General features: G+C 34.4%; 1 protein-coding gene across 12 annotated transcripts in view; it reads right to left on the bottom strand.

Moving 5' to 3' along the window:
- The window catches only part of VRK2 (VRK serine/threonine kinase 2), a 112,974-nt gene that overhangs the window by 2,731 nt on the left and 95,884 nt on the right, over positions 1-14,359 (bottom strand). For 8 of the 12 annotated variants that reach the window (XR_012422357.1, XM_045369266.3, XM_074011717.1 and 5 more), the window contains one exon: positions 12,168-12,329. Coding sequence is in view for 11 of the 12 variants with exons in the window: in XM_045369266.3 (XP_045225201.2) it covers positions 12,168-12,329 (162 nt within the window). In the remaining variant the exon portion in view is untranslated. Of the gene's footprint in view, positions 1-3,929; positions 3,979-12,167; positions 12,330-14,359 lie in introns of all 12 variants that reach the window. The other 4 variants (XM_045369269.3, XM_074011715.1, XM_045369270.3 and 1 more) reach the window with 2 other exon arrangements.

Raw genomic sequence — 14,359 nt, forward strand, 5'->3', positions numbered from 1 at the left:
CTGCCTCGGGGTAGATATAGTGTTATGTCTCTTGGAAAGCTATACAGACTAACCACTATAGACTGAATAGATAATAATATAAAACAAATTAAGTGATATTAATATAAAACAAATTAACTGGTTACTTATGCAAGTTTCGGGAGCTACTTCTATGTTTTCATCATTCCTGTTGGCCAAAGTCCCAGGAATCAGTTTCCTGATCATCACTTAACTGGCTGAAAGTCGGGTTTTTCTGCTTCCCTTTGGTGACCTCTGGCATGCCCTCTCAGCACCATTTATCAAGAGGAGAAATTTATAAAACAAAGCAAAATACTTTAAGCTTGTTCACTGTCCATCATTCTAATAGCTACTACCTTCTCAACCTTTAAACTGCCACCCTTCAAACAGCCCTCCTCTTTCTACATACAGGGTTTTCGAAGTGTCAGAAAGGAGTCCTACATAAAACAAAGGATGTTTTAAAGATTAGCTTTCCTATGAAAAAGAAATAAATTGAGAGTAAATAACTCACTTTATTCTTTCTGAGCTAACAAAGTCACATTAATGCAGTTTTTCATAAGTTGGTCAGCTTTATTAACTAAAGCAAAAGAAGTGAATAATTACTCCAGTGGGCCTATTAAAGCATAATACAAATAAAAATAATTATGCTATCAAATCATGTATTTCTAAAGGGTAAGGTAATAAGAGCAGCATTTACATACAGCTCACATGTGGAAGGTTGGAAGATATCTCCACTTAGGTAAGGATAGAAGTCAAGCTACTGTAATTTCCAGAAGCATCTACTGTGTAACCTATACACTTAATCTCTCTTGAACATCAGCAAATGACATCATACGGGAAGGCACTCATCAAAGAATTTAACCACCTGTTGTCTTCAGTACACTGAGAGGTCTGATTGGGAGTCTATAACAGGAGTCGACAAAATTTGGCTTGGCTAGTTGCCTGTTTCTTGAATAAAGTTTTATTGGAACACAGGCACATCAATTTGTTTATGTACTGTCTATGTGGGCTTTTGCACTACAATGGCATTGTTGAATATTTCTGACAAAAACTATGGAAAGTAAACTGAAAATGTTTTCTTTCTGGCCTTTTAAAGAAAAGGTTTGCTGACCCCTGGTCTATGACATTTTGAGTATTAGAAAGCAAACAGATCATCATAACTTGTTAAAATGCAGATCTCATTCAAAAGGTCTAGGAGTATGACCTGAGATTCTGTATTTCTGAGAAGCTCCAGATGATGCCAATACAGCTGGTTTGCACACCCCACTTTGAGTAGCAAGGGCTCAAGGCAATGCAATATTCTCGATAGAGCATTGGTTCTCAGGCTGGGTTGATTATGCCCCACAGAGGAGACATTTTGGGTTGTTACAACTAGGAGGAGGTACTAGTGACACCTAATAAATACTAGGAATGATGCAAAACATCCTACATCACAGGACAGCACCCCCACAACAAATAACAGCCCAGCTCCCGAATGTCAATAGTGCTGTTGTCAAGAAACCCTGCATTAGAATAGTTACTAACTTTGAATGCACATCAGAATCAACTGGGAAGCTATGAAAAATACCAACACTACTTCCACTCTGGCCATGAAAAATTGATACCCGATTTCCCCTTCTGTTGTGACAACCCATAAATACAAAACAAAATTAGTCGAAATATATGAAATAACTTAGGAATCTAAAACAAGGCCATGGTAGTGGAGGAAAGGAAAATAACACAGACCTAAGAAAGGCCACAATTTAAGATTTACTGCAGACTAGACCAAAAAGCCTGAACAGAAGTTATGAAATGATCAAGTTAAATCACCAGTAAGTTAACTGTCTGCCAGAACTAAACTTAAAACTCTTCAAAGGAATGCAATAAAATCTGGAGTCTAAAGACCACAGCATCCACAATTCTTCAGGATACAATAAAACTACTACACATGAGATGCAGAAAATATGACCCATAACCAGGAGAAAAAATTGAGATTCAGGGCTGATCCAGATGGTAAAATTATCAAACAAGGACTGTAAAACATCTACATAAATATGTTCAAGGAATTAAAGTTGAACATAATTAATGAACAGATGGGGGAGGGAGGTGGAATCTTAACATACAAAGAAATACACTTGTGGAACTGAAAAATACAAGGTATAACATGAAAAATTCATTGTCTAGGTTTAACAGCTGATGTGATAATCAACTAGAGGTCAGGCAAAAAACAAAACAAAACAAAAAACCAATCTGAGGTACAGCAACATAAACGACTGATTTTAAAAAAATAGTTATTCAGCTGCCTATGAAAAAGGTAAAGTATTCTAACATGCATGTATTTGGAACTCACAGAAATAGGGATTAAGGCAAGAAACAAACTGATGAAATCATACAAAAGCTTTCCAGTTTGAAGATAAATATCAACCCATAGATAAAAGTAGCTCAACGAACCCAAAGCACAATAAACAAAGACAGCCATCCTTACAAAACCAAAGATAACAAGCAAATCTTGAAAGCCACATAAAGAAATACAGTATAAATGGGTCAATAAGAATAACTGCTAACTTCTTAGCAGAGAAAAAAAAACACCAGACCTATGAAGATGGAAACATCCTTTTTAAAGTTCTGAAAGAAAAGAGTCCATATTCAATGAAGCCTTCAAAATCAAAGTGAGGGGCATCCAGTTCTACACAAGAAAGAGTAAGCATCCTACCTTATTCTATTAATTAAAGAGTGGACAAAAAGCACCTATCAAAACACTGAAAATTCTAAAAATGACCCTCCCTTGAGTCTCCACCCACCATGTACTTTAGTACCTCCTATTACCCCAGCCTGGGCCATAAAAGAGCCTGCAGTGTGAAAACAGCAATATGCACAGACTGAAGAAAAAAAAAAAGCCATGAAAAACATGCTCTAACCAGTAGCCCTGGGGGAGGACAGGTCTATAGGACAGAATCCTTTTATACCTGCTGTACCCTAGGTGAACACCATGAAAGAAGCTGCAGCTTACTTCTCTCCAGGTGCTGTGGAAATGGGGCGGGGAGGGGGATGAGGGCAGAGGGGAAGAGGGAGGGTACAGTCCAGTTGAGTATCACCACTGTATACTAACCAGGGAGCACACCTACCCTTACCCTATCAAGCACTGTGGAGACAGGTAGAGCCCTGTTGACCGTCCCCACACTAACAAGGTGATACCCTATGCCATTGGGTGTTAGGGAAATTGTGAGAGAGAGCTCTGACAACCTTTCCCAGCCTGTACCACTGAGATGGTCTCCCTTCCTTCCCACCAGAGACTACCAAAACTGTAAGGCAGAGCCATATAGCCTGTTCCTCCCCACCAGACACTGTATATACCGTAGTAGAGTCCTACCAACCTTCTCCACCTTGCATTGAGCAAGCATCAGAGCAACAGCAACCCTCCACACTGGCCTTAGAAACGAGAGGTGCTTGCCCTTTTGACCATGCCTGCTGTGCATTAAACAAACAGCAAAGAGTTGGCACTGCACATCTCCCTAACTAGAAAGCTCTGTTCTCAGTAATTGATATAACTACTAGACTGAAAATCAGCAGGAATATAAAATAAATTAGTAACATCACAAGATAATGGGATCTAGCTGATATTTATAGAGTACTTCATCCCAAAACAGGAAAATACATGTTCTTTTCAACTGCATCTGGAACATTCAAACAGGCAGACCGTCATATCCTATCCATAAAACCCTAACAGATTTACATTGTCAGACCACAATATAATTAAACTAGAAATCAATAACTAAAAAAAAAAAAAAAAACAAGATACTTGGAAATTAACACATTTCTAAATAATTAAGGTATTAAAAGTCTCAAGGGGAAATATAAAATATTTTGAACTGAACAAAATTAAAATGTATAAATATTTACAGGATGCAGTACAAACAGGGTTTAGCAGGACATTTATAGCATGGAATACGTACATTATAAAAAATAGTGGGTTCACATCAGTAGTCTAAGCTTCTACCTCAACTGGAAAAAAGGGAAGAAAATAGACCAAGATCAAGCTGAAGGAAAGAAATAATAGGAAAATCTCCAAATGCTTTAAAATTTAAAGAATGCTTTAAATGAGTCAGAGACACCAGGAAAATTAAAAAATACATTGAACTGAATGGAAATGAAAATACAACATATCAAAATGTGGGACATAGCTAATGTCATGCTAGAAGGGAAATTTATAATACTAAATACTTATATTAGAAAAGACAAAAAGTCCCAATTTAATAATGTTTCCACCCCAAGAAATTATAAAAAGAAATGACAAGTATGTGACATGATGGATTTGTTAATTAGTGTGAGTTAAACATTCCACAATGTAGACATATATCAAAGCATCACACTGTACCCCATAGATATGATATATACAATTATATTTGTCAAAAAAGAATTTAAAACAATTTAAAAGAAATCCAAAGCAAGCAGAAAGAAATAGAAATTAGAGCAGAAATCAATAACATTGGCAATTAAAAAATACGGAAGAATCAATCAAAAGCTGGTTCTGTGACATGACCAATAAGAATGATAAATTAGCAAGACTGACAGAGAAAGAAAACACAAACTACCAGTATCTGGGAAGAAACAAGTATCACTACAGACCCCACAGGCATTTAAGGGATTTAAAGAAAGGAATACTATGAATAATTATACCAACAAAAATTTGATAGCTCAGATGAAATGGACCAATTCCTGGAAAAATCACAAATTACCAAAACTAACTCAAGATGAAATAATAAAAATGCAAGAGATAAATAGTTGTGACAAGAGTCCATATGACCTGCAAAACCTAAATTTTTACCATCTGGCTCTTTACAGAAAAGTTTGCCTACTCTTGAAATAAATATCTGAATAGTCTTACTAAAGAAATTGAATTCATAGCTAAAAAGGAAATCTCCAGACCCAGATGGTTTCACTAGAGAATTCTGCAAAACATGTGAAAAAGAAACAAGTTCAATTCTATACATTTTCTTCCAGAAGTTAAGAGGAGGAGGAAGGCTTCCCAATTCATAAGGTCACCATTACCCTGACACCAAAACCAACAAAAACAGTAGAATAAAAAGAAAACAACAGACATCAGCTCTCATGAACACAGATGTAAACTTCCTCATTAAAATACTAGCAAATTAAATCCAGCAACATATAAAAAGAATAATATACAATGACAAAGTGAGGTTGATTCAAGGGATGGAAGACTAGTTCAATATTCAGCCACAAACCAGTGCCATCCACCATGGTAACAGCCTAAAGAAGAAAAATCATATGATCATATTGATACAGAAAGGGCATCTGACAATATTCAGCACCTATTCATGATGAAAACTCTCAGTACATTAGAAATGGAGGGGAGCTTCCTCAACTTTATAGAGAAAACATCTACAAAAATGTCTACAGCTAACCTACTAAACAGTGAATGGCCAAAAACTGGAAAGAAACCAAATGTTCTTCAATGGTATATCCATACTTCAGATTACTACTGAGCAATAAAGGAATGAACTGCTGATCTACACAGAACTTGGATGGATCTCAAGGGCATGATGACGAATGAAACAAAGTCAGTCTGAACAAGTTACATATCATAAGATTTGAGTTATATGATATAATCAAAATGATAAAATTATAGTGATGCAGAATAAACCCACTGCTTTTTGAGGATTAGGATTGGGAAGAGGGTGTCACTATAGCATGAGCAATTCCTACATGGTCATGGAACAGGTCTGTAGGATAATTGTGGTTACTCCATACATGTAATAAAATCTCTAAGGAACACAGACGTGCACGAGTATGTGTCAAAATTGGTGATATCCTAATAAAGTCTGTATTATATGGTAGTATATAAATATCAATTTCCTGTTTTGTAAAATTATGGTTATGTAAAGTGTTTTCATTTGCAGGAGTTGGGTGAAAGGGTAGGTAAGGGTATATGTAGGCTGTATGTATTTTTGCAATTTTGGAGTCTACAATTACTTCAAAATAAACTTAAAAAAAGAAATGCGGGAATAAAATGTAAATCCACTACTACTACAAAAAAAGTGAAGGTGAAATATAAATATTTTCAGACAGACAAGAGGTGACAGAATTAGATTCCAGGAAATATATACTACAATAAATGTTAAAGGAATTTGTTCAGGCTGAAGAGGAATGATACCAAACTAAGATCTATTGAAGGAATAAAGAATTTCAATAACTATAATATTGGGGTATGTTAAGACTTTTTTTCTTTTTCCTTTCTTAATTTTTTTAAAATGAAAAATAACTCCTTAAAGCAACAATAACAATGCATTCTGAAATATATTACACATGTAAAAGCAAAATGTATAACAACAATAGCACAATGAGGGATAAAGGGAAGTATATATTGTAAGGTTCTTACACATTAAGTCAAGATAGAATGTAATATGATCAGTTAAATGTGCACATGGTGATTTCTAGAGCCATGCTGTCTAATATGACTTGAGCCCTTGAAATATGGCTAGTTATAACTGAGATGTGCAATTACTATAAAAGATGTAAAATATCTCAGTAATATTATTCTGATTATACCATTGTGGATATTAGTTTAATCAGAGGATGTTATTAAAATAGATTCTACCTGTTTCTTTTTACTTTTTGAAATGTGGCTAGTATAATTTTTAAAATTGCATATGTGGCTTGTATTATATTTCTATTAGGCAGGATTGTTCTGAGCAGGGATTTGTAAACTTGTTTTGTAAAATGCCTGAGAGTAAATATTTTAGGCTTTTTGAACCATACAGTTCTGTTGCAGTTACTCAGCTCTGCCACTATGGAACAAAAGCAATCAAATACAATATGTAAGTAAATGAGTATGGCTATGTTCCAATAAAACTATTTACAAAAATAAGTGGTTGGCTGAATTTGGCCCATAGGCTATGGAGTTGACTGACCCCTTGTTCTAGAGTGATTACCAAAAAAAAAAAAAAAAAAAAAAAAAAAAAAAAAAAAAAAAAAACAGAACAAGCACAGTCGCAGTTAAAAAAAAATTCTCAATTAGTCCAAAATAAAGCAAGAGGGAGGTAAAAAGGGACAAAGAACAAATGGGGCAAAAAGAAAGCAAATTGCATAATGGTAGATTAAACCCAGCTATATCAATAGTTACCTCAAATGGAAATGGAGCAAATATAGTTACATGAAATAGAAATGGAGCAAATAAAATACAGTGTTTGCCAGATTTTAAAAATAGAGAGACTCAACTATATGGTAGTTACAAAAGCCATAGATAAAAAGACACAGGTGGATTAAACAAAGGATGGAAATGGATACAATGTATAAATATTAATCATAGGAAGGCTGGAACTGTTAAAAGTCAGATGAAGTAGAATTAAAGATAGAGTATTTAACAGGTATAAAGAAAGATATTTCAGAATGATGAACAGGACAGTTAACCAAGAACATATAACTACTAAATCTCCATATACCTAATAACAGCATCGAAATCTATGAAGCAAAAATGTATAGAAGAGACAAATGGATAAATTCACAATCACAGTTGGAGATTGTAACATTCCTTTTTCATTAAATGATAAGAGGACAAAATAAAACAGTAAATATATAAGATTTGAACACTATTAAACAACTTAACCCCCAACTTCGTAAGTATACAAGGAACATTCACTAAACGAGGCCTTTTCCTGGGTGACAAAATAAGTTTCAATGAATTTTAAAAGATTGCAATAATACAGGATGTATTCTGATGACAATAAAATTAAATTAGAAATCAGTGACAAGAAAGATACCCAGTAAACCTTAAAAATACTTACGAATTAAATAACATACTAATAAATAACCCATGGATCAAATGAATCAAGGGATATTAGAAAATATATTGAACTGAATAATAATGAAAACACAACATATCAAAATTTGTGAAACACAGACAGCCAAAGCACAGCTTACATATTTATAGGTTTAACTATATACATTAGAAAAAAAAATGAAGAAATTAGTGATTTAAACTTTCACCTTATGAAGCTTGAAAGAATAAATTAAAACCAAAATAAGTAGAATAAAGGAAATGATAAAGAATTAGTGAAATAGAAAACATATCAATGGTAGGATTAAAAAAAAAAATCAACAAAACCAAAGTTGATCTTTGAAAAAAAAAAAAAAAACCAAAGCTGGTCTTTGAGAAGATCAATGAAAATGATAAGCCCTTAGCTAGACTATTAGGAAAAAAAGAAATAAACCAAAAGTTACCATTATCAGGACTGAAAGAGGGAACATCAATGTAGATATTGGTGATGGTAAAGGGATAATAAAGAATATTCTAACTTAGTGCTGATAAATTTGAAAACTTAGATGAGATGGACAAATTCCTTGAAAAACACAAATATAAAACTGACACAAGAAGAAAAAATATCTAATGATCACTCTATATATTGTAGAAAGTAAATATGCAGTTAAAAAATTTCCTACAACAAATTATCGGCCCCGATGGTTTTCTTGCTAAATTCTATCCAACATTTAAGAAGGGCAAATCTTACAAAAACATTTTCTGAAAACAGAGGGGAACACTTCCAACTTGTGTAATTCATAATGACCCTGAAAACAAAACCATACAAGGATATTATGAGAAAAGAAATTACAGCTGCTCTGTCTATGAAGTAGCCATCCTTTTATTCCTTTACTTTCTTAATAAACTTGCTTTCACTTTGCAAAAAAAAAAAAAAAGAAAGAAAGAAAATTACAGACCAGTATCTCTCATCAGTCTAGGCATAAAAACCTTCCATGGAACTGAAATTCAGCAGGAACTGAGTTGGAATTCAGCAAACAGAATTCAGCAGGAAAACACATCATGCCTAAGTGGGGGTTTATCCCAGAAATAAAAGGTTGATTTAACATTCAAAAATCAATGTAATTCATCATACTAGTAAAGGGAAAAAATCATACGATCATCTCAAGAAATCTCAAAACAGTATTTAATACTCATTCATTATTTACATTTATTTTTCAACAAATACGGTGAAATTTCCTCAGCCTGATAAAGGGCATTTAGAAAAAAGCCAACAGCTTGCTAATATCAGGAACAAAGCAAGGATGGCCACGACTTCTATTCAATGTAATACTAGAGCTGCTAGCAGGTGTAATAAGACAACAACAAAAAATAAATAAAAGACATATACTGGAAAGGAAAAGGTAAAAACTGTCTCTATTCATAGACATCATTAACTACGTAGAAAGTCCTAAGAATCTATTTAAAAAATAATGAAACCTACTGGAACGAATAAGTAAATTTAGAAAGATCCCAAGATACATGATTATATTGTATATCAAATATTGATAGAGAAAATAAATTATATTTCTATATACCAGCAACAAATAACTGGAATATGAAATTTTGAAAATTAGTACTTAAAATGGGATCAAAATATTTAGAGATAATTTTAATGAAAGATGAATAAGACATCTACACTAAAAACTACAAAACATTGTTGAGAGAAGTTAAAGAAAATCCACATAAATGCAGGGAAGTTCCACATAAATGCAGAGAAGTACCAGGTTTATGCACTGGAGTTTTTGACACTGTTGGATGCCAGTTCTCCATAAACTGATCTTTAGACTTAATGTACTCCCAATCAAAATCCCACTGTGCATTTTTTTGGTGGAAACTAACAAGCTGCTTCTTAAATTTTATGGAGGAGAAGACCAGGACCTAAAATGGCCAATACATTTTTGAAAGAAAATAAAAGGATTAAATCAAGAACTATTCTAATTTCAGAACTTGCTGTAAAGCGACAGTAATTGATGCAGTGTGGTGTTGGTGTAAGGAGAGACAAGTAGAAGAAAATAGAGCCCAGAAATAGGCCCACACTTACACTGTTAGCTCACTTTTGAAAAGGGCTCCAAAGAAACTCATTAGGAAAATCTTTTCAATAAATGATGGTGCAAGCTACATGAAAAAGAGAATCTCAACCCCCACCTCACAGAATACACATGAATTGATTTGAGATGGCTTGTAGAACCAACAATGAAAGCTAAAACCATGAGCCTTCTATAAAAATATATAGCAAAATAGCTTTGTGACCTTGAGGTAGGCAAAGGTTTCTTAGGTATCTTTAAAGAAAAAAAAAAACACAAACTAATTAAAGAAAAGATTGATAAATTGAACTTCAAATAAAAATAACAAATAATATAAAAAGCTTCTGCTCATCCTAAGACACTATGAATTAAATGATTAGGCAGGCCACATGGTAGGAAAGGATGTCCATAATACAGATATCTGATAAGGACTCCTATGGCTTAACAATAAAAAGACAAATATCCAAGTAAAAATTAGAACACTCAAAAAAGAAACTTTATAAGAACAGATATATGAATGGTCAGTAAAAACATGTGAAAGTGCTCAAACTTAAGTAGACATTAGGTGAATAATTGGAACCACAATAATACACTAATACACGTTAGAATGGCTAAAATTAAAAAGAGTGACAATACCAAATATTGAGGAGGGTGCAGAGTGGCCAGAACTCTTGTACATTACTGGTGGGAGTACAGAATGGTACTTTCAAGAACTATTTGTCAGCTCTTTGTAAAATTGAACATACACCTGCCCTACGACCCAACAATTCTACATCTCAGGAGAAATGAAACACATTCATAGAAGGATTTGTGCCAGAATGTTCGCAGCAACTATATTTGTGATGGCCAGAAATGAGGAGTAGCCCAAATGTCCATTAATAGAAGAATGAACTTGTGAATTATGATGTCGTTATACAATGGACATGTGAACTATGATACAGTTATACGATAGAGTACTAATCAGCAATGGAAAACAGATTACTAATACATGCATGAACACGGATAAATCTCAAAAAACACACTGAGTGAAAGAAGCCAGGCCCAAATGAATGCATACTATATGACTGCATGTTTATGAAATTCTAGAAGAGGCAAATCTAATCTAGTGATGAGAATCAAAATGGCAGAACATTCCCTGGGGGAAGAGGACTGACTGGAGAAAAGAACCAAGAGTTTCCGAAGTTATAAAATCTATATATACATATCTCATTGCCACCACAGCCAAAAATGAATCAATTTCTTTGCATCAGTATTTTAATAGTGCCTCCCTATCCCTGTACACCAGGTGATTTTGGTGGACTTAAGTAAGGGATGACAAAAAATCTCTCAACCAGAGATTTTTAGAATCTCTAAGTTTTGTTACCAAGCACGATTTGCCTTTAATTTTACAAATAGGAACTAAAATATGCCCAAGTGAAGTAGTTCTTTACATAAATTTAAAATGAAACAACAAATAATGCCACTATTTTATACTAGAATAAATGTAAAAGATTGCTATTAGTACTAAAAAAAGCACTTCTGTCTCTGGATAAACTTGTAGGCTTGCTGGCTGGCTGAAGAATGCATAAATACTATGCTTCTAATTTTTGCCTCGGCTGTCAAGAAGTTCAGAGCCAAATTCAATGCTCAGTTTAGTGATTAACATCCCAGCTGCCTGATATATCAATTTTTCTTGTGGTAGGGTATACAAGGTGGGGTATTAAATTATCCTGTTTCATACTATAAACTACCTCAAATCATTTGTGGGAAATGATGGTATATAAATCATAAAATGTTGGTCATTTCGACAAAATTAAATATTTTTTCACTGCAGATATAAATGCATTGTATGCTTCTCCTTGTTGTCAAAAAAGGTTAGATTAGGGAGGATTTTTGCTGTTACTTGAATGAGTCATCTGCTAAAGGTGAGTCACTATCCGCCCAAATGATTGAGTGATGTAAAAAATACATCATTTTAAAATACAACCACATTGACAGGGAACACTTCACTTATATTTGATTATAAGGGTGAGACTTGAGGAACCAATGTAAAAGTATAGAATACGTTAAGAGTCCCTAATGGATCATAGATGGCAAAATAAATTTAAGTGCACTTCATTACATTCTTAGGATAAAGAAATCAGATTTGTACGCAAATGTGCTTACTGCTATTCTGTTTCTATGATAACTGGTGTTGGCCGCTTTAATTTTATCAGCTGGCTAGGATATTTTCTGTCCCTTCTCATTTAACAAAACCATACAAACTTGGCCCTCAGGAGAAAATAAGATGTTTTTATTCCCAAAGGGTATATTCTAATGTAACATTAAGTTAAAAAAAAAAAAAACCACACACACACAAACAACCCTCTCACCTGAGCTGCTTCATTGTTCATCAATCCAATCAGCTTCTCCTCTTTCTGCACTTTTTTCCACGTTGTACAGGGCTCAGTGCTTCTCTCACTGTGGACTTTTTTTTTGATTAACCTGTTGTGTGCCTCGTTGACTTGCCTTGTTGCAGCCTTTTGTGAATCAACCTGTTGGTGTAGAGTAAGTAATACTACATATAAAGAAAACTTTTGGTATTTCTTTAAAAAATGCATATATATCCAGATTCTTAAAAATTCTAAACTTGCCAAGCTTTAAAAAAGGAAATAAAGAAGAAAGCAGCAAATAGACATTACAGAAAAACTACAGTCGTTGGCAAGATCCAGACCCTTTCTCATCAGTGGGACAAAACCAATTAAAATTAGTGTCACTGCATGCACACATGTTTATTGCGGTCCTATTCACAATAGCAAAGACTTGGAACCAATCTGAATGTCCATCAATGATAGACTGGATTAAGAAAATGTGGCACATATACACCATGGAATACCATGCAGCCATAAAGGATGAGTTCATGTCCTTTGTAGGAACATGGATGAATCTGGAAACCATCATTCTGAGCAAACTATCGCAAGGACAGAAAACTAAACACCACATGTTCTCACTCATAGGTGGGAACTGAACAATGAGGTTACTTGGACACAGGGTGGGGAACATCACACAATGGGTCCTGTCATGGAGTGGGGAGAGGGAGGAGGGAGAGCATTAGGAGATATACCTAATGTAAATGATGAGTTAATGGGTGCAGGACACCAACATGGCACATGTATACATATGTAACAAATCTGCACGTTGTGCACATGTACCCTAGAACTTAAAGTGTAATAAAAATAAAATAAAATTAGTGTCACTGTTATGTACTCTTTAGAAATTATCTCTACAGATAACTTGCTTACAGAAAACAACATTTTTAGAGAAAATTGTCACATTTTAAAATTGCACATGAATTCATTATTAACCTTTGCTGGGAGTGTATCCAGTATATCTTTGTAGTTTAAATTCTTATTAATTAAAATCTTAGTTTTCTATCATTGAAGTGAGCCTAATTAATGTGAATATATAAAAGGAGCTTGTGATGTTGCTTATATTTTTGTGCAGGTAGTTTAACCTTTGAGCAAGATGAATAACAGTTCATGTCATCGAATACTGTGTACCAGTATCAGAGGTTAAATTCTACAACAAGCTTGCTGTCTCTAAGGTTTCTTTTTCACACCATGGTGATATCTGGGAGATGCCTGACTGTCAATAATCTTGAAGTAGACTCAGAAATAGAAGGGCAGAACCCACAACACTGTTGGAAGATTGAAAGCTACAGTGAAGGTCCTTACATGAAGTATTTGTTCAGCAGCTTCATGTTTATAGCAGCAGAAAGTGCCATCACCTTTTTTTCATGAGTTAAATAGGGGGCAGAAGATAGGAACAGCACAAAGGGGAAATAATGGAGGAGTCAGTGCCAAAATAGAGAATGAATTACATTGGCTGGGCAAGCAGAGCCTTAATTTGTAGTCTCTCAATTTTTAGCTTTTATCGCCAAGTGTGTTCACTCCTTCGCTTTAAAGAATGCTGGTGTTTTGTGGCTAAACCTAAATTGTCACAACACTACTCTATTCTACCCTCCTCCAGGATCCCAGCTTATAAAAGGTTGGCAAAACCACTGCCTTTCAGTAACCTGAAAGTTGGAAATGTTTCTTAATCATGCAGGGATTCTTTATTTTCACCACTCAACCCTCAAACTATTGGGAAAATTTATGTCACCATCTTCTGAGCCACTTTCCGCTGAAGTCATCTTGGTAATAAATGTACCTGATACCATTAGTGTGAAACGAAGGGTCTCCCATGGTTCTTGCACACAGTTTTATCCTATTAAAACATTGACTTACCAATTATTGTGAAAATGTGTTCCATGTTATAAAGGGTTAGATGAGATTTGGCCTCCCAGCTTTATTGAGATATAACTGACAATAAAAATTATATATATGTATATGTATTTTAAATTTATTATTATTATACTTTAAGTTGTAGGGTACATGTGCATAACGTGCAGGTTTGTTACATATGTATACTTGTGCCATGTTGGTGTGCTGCACCCATCAACTCGTCATTTACATCAGGTATAACTCCCAATGCAATCCCTCCACCCTCCCCCCTCCCCATGATAGGCCCCGGTGTGTGATGTTCC

Source organism: Macaca fascicularis, chromosome 13 (genome assembly GCF_037993035.2).
Source record: "Macaca fascicularis isolate 582-1 chromosome 13, T2T-MFA8v1.1".
NCBI lineage: Eukaryota > Metazoa > Chordata > Mammalia > Primates > Cercopithecidae > Macaca > Macaca fascicularis.